Source organism: Cyprinus carpio, chromosome B9 (assembly GCF_018340385.1).
Source record: "Cyprinus carpio isolate SPL01 chromosome B9, ASM1834038v1, whole genome shotgun sequence".
Lineage (NCBI taxonomy): Eukaryota > Metazoa > Chordata > Actinopteri > Cypriniformes > Cyprinidae > Cyprinus > Cyprinus carpio.
This window is the reverse complement of record NC_056605.1, coordinates 17,820,000-17,832,894: the sequence shown is the minus strand read 5'-3', so window position 1 is coordinate 17,832,894 and position 12,895 is coordinate 17,820,000. Positions and strand designations below refer to the sequence as shown.

Genomic DNA, 12,895 nt, shown 5'->3' with positions numbered 1-12,895 from the left:
GCCACAAGGACTGCTGCAAAACCCACATAGCCATGTGCAGATTGTTCAGGATGCGTATATGCTGTTGTGATGGATTTACAAACAGACTGGCAGAGAAAAATGCAACACGTGTGCATGACAAATCAGAAAGAGCTGCTTTGTAAATTGTTTATAAGATGTGTGGATTGACATGCAGTTTAAGAATGGAAAAAATGGATAATTCATACATATTGACTCAGCTGTTGATGGAGATGAAACCATTTTCCATTTTAAGCTATTTACAATAACTTCACTTTATGAATATGAAAGACTGGAACTAGTTTTGGAAAGTTTTATGAGGAAGTGTTACTATGAAAATGTTAGAATTTGTAATCTTTCTAAAGTGGGTCACATAGAGTTCACAGTTAAATGTTTCTCAAAGTTTATCTCTAGTTGCTATAGAACTTGATTTATAAAACGTCTGCCAATGAAGCTGCCTGTCCTCCCCAAACAGTCTTGATTTGGGGTAATTTCCAGTGTGATAAAAAGTCAACTGTTCACAGGAGAGCGAGGAAATTTCAGCTTTGGTGGAACAGAGGAAATCAGAAGCTTACCACTTTTTAATATGCACAGGTTCCTGCGCTTTCAACAAGCTGATTCATTTTCTATTATTTTTTAAAGTCTGAACTTATGTGTATGTGTGCGGGATAAAGGAAAGGGACAATCTTGTTATTGTAACTTTGAAATATAAGCTGCCAATGCAGCATGTCCTGAATTAAACACTATGCTTTCTTTTGAGCATGCAAAGGTCACATCTGTTAATTTATTTCTTGTTCTCTCAGCAGAATTTGGCATGAATGATCAGAGTCATAAAATGATATTCTTCTTAGGATGACTCACAGCAAGACTAAAATCACTTTTAAATGTGAATCTTTTGTAATGCATTACAAAAAGTAAAAAAGAAAGCACAATCAAAATCAAAGTTTTATAGAAAGAGTAATTTATTTATATCTGCCCATTTCCAAGTGAAATACAAAGTAAAAAAAAAAAAAACACCCCAAAACATAGTTTAAAAAAATACATTCCAATTGCTTTTTGAAACCAAAACTTGTGTGCAAGGCAATGGTTCCAAAAATGCATATTTATTTAAAGAAATTACTTTCTTGGTTTCAGATGATGTTCATTGTATCAAAATAACATTTGTTTGTAGATTTTAGAGTCAGTGGAGATCTCCAGCGATATGACCAGAAAGAGCGATTAAAATTCTTCTTCTCAAGCAGTTAAAAAAAAAAAAACATGTAATAAGGGGACTGTAGTAATTAAGCAAAATTTACGAAAATGGAACTAAATTGTCATGAACTTGTCTCATAACTACAAAGATTTACTGATATGTTTTGATCAAGATATTTCCACAAGCAAACCACATGATTAAAATAGCATACATTTTTTCAAAAAATTGTCCTGGACATTTACAATGGGTTTTATTCCATCCCACACACACATGAAAAATAAAACAACAACAACAATAATAATAATAATAAACTGAATGTAGCACCAGCACGAAACAAAGAATCTTGTTCTGCTTTTTCTTTTTTTTTTCTGATGTGGAAAATACTACTTCAAGGTTTTCTTTGGATCAATCCTCTGGCAAGCTCCAGTGCAGGCATCTTGGCTGTGGCTTTGCTTCTTGTTTTAGGTGCTATATCCTCTGAGTGTTGTCAGTGGTTAGCTTACAATCTTCATTTATTCCTATGTTTTAACTGCAGCTATGATCCCTTGTTTAACAGGTGCTGTTAAAAACAAACAATGTTAAAGCAATGCCTTCTTTATCAATCAGTACTTACACTAAAATTGCCTTGGCATGCTATCTTTAGAAGTAAACACACCTGCTTTTCCACAAGCTTTCTCACACTCATCTTGTGTATCAAAGCGATTCTGGTTCCCTCCACATCCTCCGTACCAGAAGCGGGTACAGTTTCCATTAAGCGGGTCATAATGCCATTTAAGCACAAATTTAGCACAGGAGCCCTCTTCTTTTGGTAACTTGCAGATATTCACACTGGAGCGCAGGGCAGCTGTTAGGGTGAGAAAAAATGACAGAATTTAAATTGAGTATCTGATTATTGCAAAATATTTTTTTAGATAACTGCATACAGGGTTTATCATCTCTGGACAGTGGTGCTTCATATGTTATTTCATCTGCAATGGGATTTCTTGCAACCACATATTTTACCCTAAAAAATTTCTACAGCTATATAAACCTTTCAGTTCACTTACAACATTTACATTAGGATTTAGACGCAATTATTTCCAGGAATCATTAAAAAGTATTGGTCACTAAGGAAAGTGAGTTACATGACTTGCCAAGGTCTTTCACAAGAAAACAGTTCTTGATCTTCACATGGGCCATATTTTACGCATTATTATCCATGACAGAATGTTTCTTGTGTAAACCAATGCACATGCATCAGTCATTATTCGAAGTGAATAACAACAGTACTGTCTTATACCGTAGCTGCTTGCTGCTAAATTGAACTTGTTTCATAACAAATTAACTTCACACAGTTAAACTGACCCAACACTGAACTTACTTGGAGCTGAATAATGACACTATTGTCTTGATACAGCTGCTATAGAGCAGAATTTGGATTTGCCTCTTTTGTAAAGTTTGCATCATTGATTCAGTTACTTTCCTGTTTAATATTGTGAAACAGCTTTTAAATCTCTATTGTTATAAACTAATATAAAAAAGGTGACTTGACATTGCTGCAAATAATCTATTCTGAATTTAAAATGTTTTGCTCTCAGTAAAGCATTTTTTTGAAAGTGGTCCTGTAACAGAATTGAAACACTTCATGACTGTTGAAAACACAGAAGAAAAGGTTTCTAGAGGTAAATGTACCAGTGGACTGACCTGGAGCTGGTGCTGGGGGGAGAACAGCTTTGACATGCTCTTCACTTGGTTTAGGTTCAGCCACTGTGGTAGTCAGAAAAAAAAGAATTTTCCTATCTTTTGTTTTATTGTACTTCCTTTTAAGGGTTCTTGGTAGAAGCCACAAGTAGCCAAGTAATAGGCTAGTAATACAACAAATGTTATATTTGTGTGCAGGAGAGTTAGTATGTGGATCATACATTATAAATCACTGTACCATTGAGCAAGGCACTGCATTTAGTGTGCTGTAAATTCTTTAGTTTAAATTAGCCATCTAAATGATAACTAATCTAATTTTGTAGCTATAGATTGGTTCAGTTTCATCTTGTTTTGGGATTTAAAACCTTGAGTACTGCGACCTGTATACTCATAATTCATAATTTTTTGGCTCAATCATGAAGTTTTCCAAATAGAAATAACAGGAAAAATCAATCGCTGCAGTGATTGGGTCAAGGGGTCAAAGGGCGCACATACCTGGCTTCATGCAGCGTTTGAGGCAATCAGCCTCAGTATCAAACCTATTGTCATTTCCTCCACAACCTCCATACCAGAACTGTGTACAGAATCCATTCTTTCTGTCAAAGTACCACTTAGCTTGGTAATCTTTGCATGGCAGTCCAGTGTCAAAGTCAAGTGAACATGGGTCCATAAGATTGTTAACTGAAACATGCAAACAAACGGAGACAAACAAAGAGGGTTTACCATGAAAGAGGAAAGACAAAGTTAGTGTTGTCAGTAAAATTAACATATAGTCAGTAAATATTAGGTGACTGTAGCTCGTTTAGAGGAATTAGCTAATTATTTTAATGGGTTAGCTGTATTAAAATCAAGATTATGCAAATTGTGTCCTTTTTAAATCAAGCTTGAATTCAAACTGTTATACCTGCAAAGGCCATCAAAACACAAAGTTTGCTATTTACAAAGACATTATTACGTTTTTAAATATCTTTGGATAAAATACGAATCATGTTTCTAAATGGATTCATTAGTATTATCAGTGCAAATAAATGATCACTGGACCTTGTTTGCAAAAGCAATTTGAAACACATTTATATTTTATATGCCTTTTCCAATTTATTTGATTTATGTGCTATACATTAGCCATCTGCAGGTAATTACTGTGATGTCAGTCTCATTAATGGTGTCTGTGCTGGGGCCATAACCCCTACAGAGTAAACCTGCCTTTTATGTGAAACAACCATTTTCCCCTTTCAAAGTAAGTATTGCACTTTGTTAGTGGGTTATCAAGTCGAACGATGTCTAGTTCAATACAACTTAGGTTAGTTTATTATTTTTTGTAGATGCATTTATGTTAAAAGTCAAACTACCCCGAATTAAATGGGGTTCGCTAATTGCCAGCTAATAAAAACAATGATCTCATTGTTTTGCAATGCTGAAGGCCTCCATCCTAACACAATTAAGAAATCATCATTTACAGTACAGATTCTTCAAAATTAAAAAAAAAAAAAACACTTTAACATGCAGTTTTATAAGCTGCTCTGACTTTACAAATGTGTTTATTTTGTCTTTAAAACAATCAGTACAAAGAATATTGTATATGCAGACATTTGATTTTTGACTTTTCTAAAACAGGAAACCTCTAAGAACACACACAAACACACGCATTGTGAGTGCTTTGGGATAAAGCAAAAAAAAAAAAAAAAGATATATAATAAAAAATATATAAAAAAATCAGCTAATTTTAACATGCAAAGATCCTTTTGCTGTTAATCCTTAGCATTACTTACTTATTTCTGGTTTACTTAAGGGTGCAGAGGACACAATCCCCATTGCTTCACTCGGAACCTTCTGTTCTGCCGTTTCTGTTCAAAAAGACCAGATCTCAGTTAATTAGATCTCACAAGCCTCATGGCTTTCAGCCAACTTTAATGCTTTCATAACTGGGAGAAGGCAATAAGAATAAATAAGATGTGTTTCAATTCCAAATACAAAAGCTGTGCTCTGCATGTTTCTCTATATTGGAGTAAAATCCTCTTGCTTATATAGATTATAGAGCAAATACTGTCACTTACTAATTTCTGCTTTACTTGAGGGTACAATTCCTATCACTTCACTTGGAACAGGAACCTTCTGTTCTGCTGATTCTGTTCAAAAGAAATCTGAGGTTAACTAGATTATGCAGAAATCATAGTTTTCAGTCATCGTGAATGCTTTCTTACTTATCAAACTCTCAACTATGTACCGTATGAGAGCAAGGTCTATTAAAAATAGTTTTTCCTTTGCTTTGCATGTTATCCCATATTCAGAAAAAAATCTGGTGATATATATTCTTTCACTTACTAATTTCTGGTTTACTTAAGGGTGCAGAGGGTGCAATCCCCATCACTTCACTTAGAGTAAGAACCTCCTGTTCTGCTGATTCTGTTCAAAAGAAATCTGAGGTTAACTAGATCCTGCAGAAATCATAGGTTGTTGTCATAATCAATGATTTCTTATCAAACTCTCAGCTATGTACTGGTGTACAAGGTCTATCAACAAAACATTTTTATTGAAAAATTTAATTATTTTGGTAATATTTACTTGGTAAATATGAAAGTGAAAGTCGTGACATTTGTCAAGTATGGTAACCCATACTCGAAATTGGTGCTCTGCATTTAACCCATCCAAGTGCACACACACAGCAGTGAGAAGTAACACACACCGTGAACACACACCCGGAGCAGTGGGCAGCTATATCTAGAGCCCCGGGGAGCAACTGGGGGTTCAGTGCCTTGCTCAAGGGCACTTCAGCCATGGGTATTATGGGTGGAAGAGAGCGTTGTTCATTCACTCCCCACCCACCTACAACTCCTGCCAGCACCGAGACTCGAACCTGCGACCTTCTGGTTACAAGTCCAAATCTCTCACCATTATGATCAAAGGCAGTTTTGAAAATTAATCTGCATTGGTAATTCTTTTGATCTTTTATAAAATAAAAAAATCACAAAAATCGAACGTTTCACTGGATAATAAGAATTTAAAATGGGGGGAAATATCATTATGAAATAAATGTTTTTCTCTAATACACATTGGCCACAATTAACGCCACCCTTTTATTCAATACTTTTTAAAACCTCCCTTTGCCAGTTTAACAGCTCTAAATTTTCTCCTATAATGCCTGATGAGGTTAGAGAACACCTGACAAGAGATCAGAGACCATTCCTTCATCCAGAATCACTCCAGACCCTTTAGATTCCCAGCTCCATGTTGGTGCTTCTTCTCTTGAGTTCACTCCACTAATTTTCTATAGCAGAAATAGCAGCTATAGCAGAAGCTTGGTTTTGTGCTCAGTGACCCATTTCTGTGTTGTTTTTGAGGTTTGTGTTTGGATTATTGTACGGTTGAAAGATCCAAACATGGCCCATTATAAGATTTCTAACAGAGTCAGTCACTTATTGATTTTTTATCTGTTGGTATTTGATAGAATCCATGATGCCATTTGTCTAAACAAGATGTCCAGGACCTCTAGCAAAAAAATATAGGCCCACAACATTAAAAATACAGCAGTATATTTCATTGTACACATGGTGTACTTTTTATCCCTGTGTTCACCAAACCCATCGTGAGTGTTTGCTGCTAAAAAGCTAATTTTTTTGTTTCATCTGACCATAGAAGCCAGTCCCATTTGAAGTTCCAGTTATCTCTGATAACTGAATTTGCTTTAGTTTGTTTTTGAATGAGCTAGGAGAATTTTTCTTGAAACCCTCCCAAACAACATGTGTTGATGTAGGAGCTGTTTGACAATTTTTTTTTAAGGTTTTCTGCCCCCGAGGCTCAACTATTTTCTGCAATTCTCCCGTTGTGATCCTTGGAGAGTCTTTAGCCACTCAAACACTCCTTCTCACCGTACATTAGGATGATATAGAGACACGTCCTCTTCCACACAGATTTATAACATTTTCTGTTGACTGGAAATTCTTAATTATTGCCCTGATGGTGGAAATGGGAATTTTCACTGCTCTAGCTCTTTTCTTAAAGCCACTTCACTAATTTGTGAAGTTCAATTATCTTTTGCTGCATATCAGAAATATATTCTTTGGTTTTTCTCATTGTGATGGATGATTAAGGGAATTTGGGCTTTGTTTTCCCTCAAATTTATATATATGTGAAACAGGAAGCCTTGGATTGATAATTTCCTGTTCATAATCACCCTGGAGTGCTCAAAATTGTGAATATGAATGGGAATATACTTCTGAGATATTTTACTCATAAGAATTTCTAGGGGTGCCAATAATGTGTCCAACGTGTATTTGAGAAAAACATTCATTTCATAATGATATTTACCCCCATTTCAAATTCTTATTATCCAATGAGAGGTTAGATTTTTGTGATTTTTTTTTAAAATAAAAGATCATAAGGAATAACAATGGAGATTAATTTTCACAGCCTTCTTTGATCATATTTACCAAGGGTGCGAATATTTTTGGCCATGACTATATATATATATAAACTTCATCAAAAAGTCTCCTGGTGAAATATTCTGTCACTTACTAATTTCTGGTTTACTCAAGGATGCAGTAGACATCATCCCTATCATTTCACTGGCATTAAGTATTTTTTGTTCTGGTGATTCTGTTTAAAAAGACACATTTGAGGATAACTAGATCTAGATAGAGTGCTCATAGTTGTCTTGCAAGAGTTAAAGTATTCTTATTCTGTAATACCTTTGTAAATGTAACAATACGGAAGCTAGAGTCATAAAAGACACATAGCTCTGTTGTACTATAATATATATATATAATATAATATATATATATATATATATATATATATATATATATATATATATATATATATATACCACATGTGCAAAAAACAAACAAACAAAAAAACGATATAATCTCTTTAAAGCTAATTCTGTATCACTTACTTGTTTCTGGTTTACTCAAGGGTGCAGTGGGCACAACCCCCATCACGTCACTTACAGTAAGGACCTTCAGATGTGCTGATTCTGTTGAATATGAAGAATGAATATAAAGTTAACGCCGTTCTGCACTGGCCAACATTAAAAGAACAGTTTGTGAAATTGAATAAATAAATAAATAAATAAAATTATGTCATCGATTCACTTTATTGATGTTGAAGTATCGAATTTTAATGATCAGGGAACATGAAATCTGGTTTTTAGCAGGACATCCAGTCTGCTTTTTTGCACTAAAAAAATAAGAACTAGGGCCAGCCTGCTTCAAATAGAAAAAAAAGAAGTAGCCCATATGATTTGCAGTCTACAAGTCTAAGCCACCCAAAACCTTTGTAAGAAACAGGTCGTAAATTGCTATTCACTGAAAATCTTGTCTTCCAGAACAGCTCACACATCTCCTTCACTAACCAAATAAGGTTTAAGCCTAGTTCTTTTCCTTTTGTGGAGTTAAGTGCACTGTGTTTCCTGCTGAATGCAGATGAGGAAACTCTTGTATCATCTATCAAAAATGTACCACACTTAATCTGCAGCAAAGTTCCATATAGCAATTTAAATTAAGTCTAAATGAATCAATGTATGGATGAGAACACTATGCACATTCTGCTAAATAACTAGTTGTGTGTTCCACTGAAATACATAAAAATCATACTGCTTCATAATGAAGTAGATGACAGAATTTATTTATTTTTTAGCTGTTCATTTAATGCATTTCTTTTAATTTCATTACTTGTCAATTAATCAATTGATAATTTATGTGAAAAAAACGTGAACTTACTTGTGGGAACAATGCCTTTGTAGGTGCTTGCAACATGACCATTGACACTGTGAGTATTGACCACAACATGATAGGTTTCGGCTGCCTCCAACTCAGAAATGGAGAGATGGCTGCCGGTCACATTTTTACTCAGCACCAGACTATGATCCTTCAGGCGAGTCACAGTAACCTCATGGGTGGCCTTCGAATCGCCACTCAACCACTGCAGGGAGAATCCGCTGGAGGTGACGTTAACCAGATGCATTTTCTCCATACCTGTTTCTGGATACCAACATACACACAACGTGACCAGGATTCAACCCCAAACATTTCTCTATAAACAAATACCCACAACCTACGGTGCATACTGTCAGTACCTTTATGTTTTCTGTCATGAACCTCCTGCTGTCCTTGATGCTTTTGCCGTTTCCTGGAAAAGCAACATTCACACAATGTATTGACTCTGTATTAATGTGAATTAAATTATTTATCAACTCATAATGTCTATGAATTATTTTCCGTCTATGCAGAAACAACATTGAAAGTGCACATATGCGGGTTACAGACCACGTTGCTCCTTAATATACTCACTCCTCTGTTTTTGGCAAACTGAATGGGAATTTGTGTGGCTGGTCACTTTGATACTGCTGACACTTCTTAGAGACTTCAGGTGACAAGTAGAAAGCATTTTCAACTATATAGAAAAAAATGATGAAACTGTCAACAACAGTTTTTGGTACCTGGTACAAAATGACAGGCTAATACAACAATGGATATTTTGAGCATGTTAAAAAAAATCTCTGACTTACGACCAAGGTACTTGGGCAACAGTCTGGCAAATGTCTGAATATGGTCATCATAGAAGCCTGAAGGTCTGTTCACCCTCTTAAAGAATACATCTGAAGGCTCGCTTGCCACTTGGGCCAAGACACGGACATCACCTGCACTGAACAACTTTCCAACTGCCATCACCACTATGAAGTATCGTTTGCATTTAACTTCAGTGGCAGCCCTTATTATCCTCTCCTCATGCAGTTCAACTGGTCCAGTCACCAACAGAACTAATACCTTCAAATGGCGGGGATGTGGCGCCTTCTCAAACACATGTTCAACAGTGCCTTCAAGAGCATCTGCAAGGGCCCGTCCTCCTTCAAGCTGGTGCACCTTATTCAGTAGAAAGCTTCGAACACTATGTGGTGACTTGTGATCTGTCAAACCAAAGGTCACGCTGATGGGAATGCCACTGCCATTGTGCAAGTATTCATAAGGTGCATGCTGAACAAGTGCTACTCGAGCATGATGGGTACTGCTGGCTGGCTCAGGGGACATCTCTAACTGTTCTGTCATTAGAGCCACATATTGGTTTATCTCTGTAAAGACGGAGGGCCAGGTGCTCTCTGAACTATCAAGAACAAAGGCCATGTCGATGTCCAAGTCAGTTGTGAGATCCCTCCGGTCCCGGACTCCACGTATTGGGATATAACCACACATCTGATCCGGTGCACAGAAATCTGAAAAAAATAAAAAATAAATAAAAATAAAGAAGAAAACCGACATTTGAACATTATCTGCTGCTACTGTTTTGCCGTTTTAAAAAGTTTGGTAGCTTTTCTTGTTTGTTGAACTCTGTTGTGCATGATAACACAGTTTTTACCTAGGCAGATATGGCAGGTCATGATCTTCTTGATGACATTGTTGTATTCAGCACTTCCAGGTGAGGGTAGGATAATAATCTGGGCTAAAGCAGTGTTGTTAAGCTGAAACAGATTAAATGTAACATACTTAATGGTATGCTTTCTTTTTTGCCAAATGCAATTTGCTGTGTCAGGTTTTTACTTAATTAATTTACTTCTGATTCACTAAGACACTAATTAAACCTATCAGATAGAGTTGGTGTAGAGTTACAGATAATTTGTTCAAGTGATTGACATTTCCCCCAATTTAACTTCAAACACTGCAAATTTATGTAAGCTGCAAATCAATTTGGAAGTTATTTTACTGAAGTCGACTAAGCATTAAGGCACAATACTATACATGCAGTTCAGTGCAAAGAGTTCAAGCTTATATACTGGGGCAATGAAACAACTACAGTTACAAGTTGTTTTCTGAGGATCAACTACTGTCATGAGTCGATATTCTAAACAGGATTCTGATGTGTAAGGACAAAGGACAGCTGATGAAACCACAGACAAGTGAGGAACGATACTACATGAATAAAAACCTTTAACTTTACTTGCCCTTCTACTGCCCCTACCTGCAAGGCTCTTGTGAGAAGGCGATCTTCTCGGCTAAGAAGGAATACAGAGGAAATTCCTGCATCATAGAGGCGCAAAGCAGCGGCACTGAATTCTTGAGTGACTGTATAAGGGCCGTTGACAAAGAAAACAGCAACCTTGCGCACAAGGAACCCACTGCGAACTCTCTTGAATGTGTTCTGTGCAACAAAGTTCATGGCTGTATCCAAGCTGCGCTGCTTGCGGGTCTGCTGAGTCTGGAGGCCTTGAACTCGCTCAACAAGTGATCGCTTCTTCTGGGTATCTGCAAAGCGGATCTCAGTAGTCACCTCATTGTTGTAGAGTGCTAGAGCAACACGGGCACCTCTGGGACAGTTGCTCTCAGCAATAGTGATGTCACTGACCAGGCGGAGAACAGTGTCACGCATGTTGTTGAAAGCAGAGCGTGATACACCATCTGATGCATCCAGGGCAAAGGCCAACTCAGTAGGGTATAGGGGACATTCCTGAGCACCTGAAGAATTAGAAACTCAAAAGCTGAAGTACAGTTTTATGCAGTGAATGCTTTAAAATGTGACCCTAACAGTACAGTGCAAATGCGGAAGAGATTGTTCACTATTCACTTACCATAGCAGCAGGCTAAAAAAAGAGAAACAAATAGAGAACGATTTCAAAATGTAAAAGTATAACTATTAGAAGGTATATAAAGGTATAACTCAAACTATAAGAAAGACATCATAATTAGACACTGTACAATCACTATACTTACGACAGTTATCCCTAATTTTCTTGACCAGATCACATTGCTGTGAGGACAAAAATATTTGCCATTAATGTTCCAAGCATGTAAGTAGAACTAAACAATAAAGTCACTTATACAGTGAAAGAAAGGAAAAAGTACATACCACTGGACCAGGTCCTCTGTCTCCTTTTAGACCCTGTTTTTGACAACAGAAAAACAAGGGAAAAAAAAAAAAACTTTCTCAACAGCTGAACACAGCTGGGTAGAACAATCTGGATTTATTCCACTGAGCATTTTTGTGCGCCAAACTAATGTCTGTCACTAGTTTAAAAAAATAATAAAATTTAACAGCTTGAGTAAATCAAAGTTTATGACTTGCAGAGAGAATCGCACACTTTGTAAGAAAGAACATCCATAGTCATTCCTCATCTTAGTCACCTTGTCAATTCAAAGTCAACATTCCTTTATTTAAGGATTTGTAACAATTTTTGTATTTTTTTTATTTGTATTTTTTTAAGCTTATTTTAAACCAGTATAATATTTAAAGTATGGTGCTTACGTAGGGCCCTGGGTATCCAGTATCTCCCTTTTGTCCAGGTCCACCAGGTTCCCCTGAGGTACCCTACACAAACATATTACTGGTGATTACCGGCGGTATGGACGTAATGACCCACTTAAAAATAGTTCAGTCAACATTACTCACTCTCTGGCCATTGTTTCCTCTAGGTCCAGGTCCTCCCTTTGAACCAGGATCACCTGCTTCACCCTTTGAATCAATTTAGATTTAACAGTTAGTTACATTCATTGTTTTGCACAGCCGAATTTAAAAGGAGTGCATTAGTATAAGTACTATTGTATATACTGTAAAACAGTTAAAGGAGCAGACAACTTCAGTAATCTCACCTTTGGACCAGGGAAACCAGGGAAACCTTCATCACCCTAAAATAACATTAAAGAGCATTCAGTGTAAAATACACATTTAGGGCTATATTAGAGCTGTCATCGTTATTGCTAACGCATGCAATTAATTTTACTATCCTTAACACGTTAAAATAATTTAATGCAGTTAACGCAAAATTACTGAAGCACAATTTCTATTTTAACCCTTTAACCCAATTTTGCTTCTCTGTTTGCGATCAGATCATTTTAAGATGCTAAACTCTGGGAAAGATTTCAGTCCAGTGCTCCAGGAAGTGAATGTGTTCAAACAATCCGTCCAAAATAGCGCTAATATAAAGGAAACCAGGCTGATTACATCAGAGATTGCAGAGCTCTGTCATAGTGATTGTATCTGAAGAGCGTGAGCCCTCACACGTTGCACTGTGTGGAGTACAGACTGAATGGATTGTCAACA

At 36.4% G+C, this 12,895-nt stretch overlaps 1 protein-coding gene across 1 annotated transcript in view; it reads right to left on the bottom strand.

Annotated features, from left to right (window-relative positions):
• Positions 1-941: 941 nt before the first annotated feature.
• col6a3 (collagen, type VI, alpha 3) overlaps positions 942-12,895 on the bottom strand; it is a 60,226-nt gene continuing 48,272 nt past the window's right edge. Inside the window, exons 43-63 of the mRNA XM_042730432.1 lie at positions 12,445-12,480; positions 12,245-12,307; positions 12,101-12,163; positions 11,705-11,737; positions 11,569-11,605; positions 11,427-11,438; positions 10,820-11,313; positions 10,220-10,322; positions 9,375-10,076; positions 9,157-9,259; positions 8,943-8,995; positions 8,587-8,847; positions 7,761-7,841; positions 7,382-7,462; positions 5,192-5,272; positions 4,924-4,995; positions 4,639-4,713; positions 3,365-3,550; positions 2,873-2,935; positions 1,845-2,033; positions 942-1,748 (exon numbers count right to left, since the gene is read on the bottom strand). Of these exons, the coding sequence (XP_042586366.1) occupies positions 1,708-1,748; positions 1,845-2,033; positions 2,873-2,935; positions 3,365-3,550; positions 4,639-4,713; positions 4,924-4,995; positions 5,192-5,272; positions 7,382-7,462; positions 7,761-7,841; positions 8,587-8,847; positions 8,943-8,995; positions 9,157-9,259; positions 9,375-10,076; positions 10,220-10,322; positions 10,820-11,313; positions 11,427-11,438; positions 11,569-11,605; positions 11,705-11,737; positions 12,101-12,163; positions 12,245-12,307; positions 12,445-12,480 (2,829 nt within the window). The 3' untranslated portion in view covers positions 942-1,707. The remainder of the gene's footprint in view (positions 1,749-1,844; positions 2,034-2,872; positions 2,936-3,364; positions 3,551-4,638; positions 4,714-4,923; positions 4,996-5,191; positions 5,273-7,381; positions 7,463-7,760; positions 7,842-8,586; positions 8,848-8,942; positions 8,996-9,156; positions 9,260-9,374; positions 10,077-10,219; positions 10,323-10,819; positions 11,314-11,426; positions 11,439-11,568; positions 11,606-11,704; positions 11,738-12,100; positions 12,164-12,244; positions 12,308-12,444; positions 12,481-12,895) is intronic.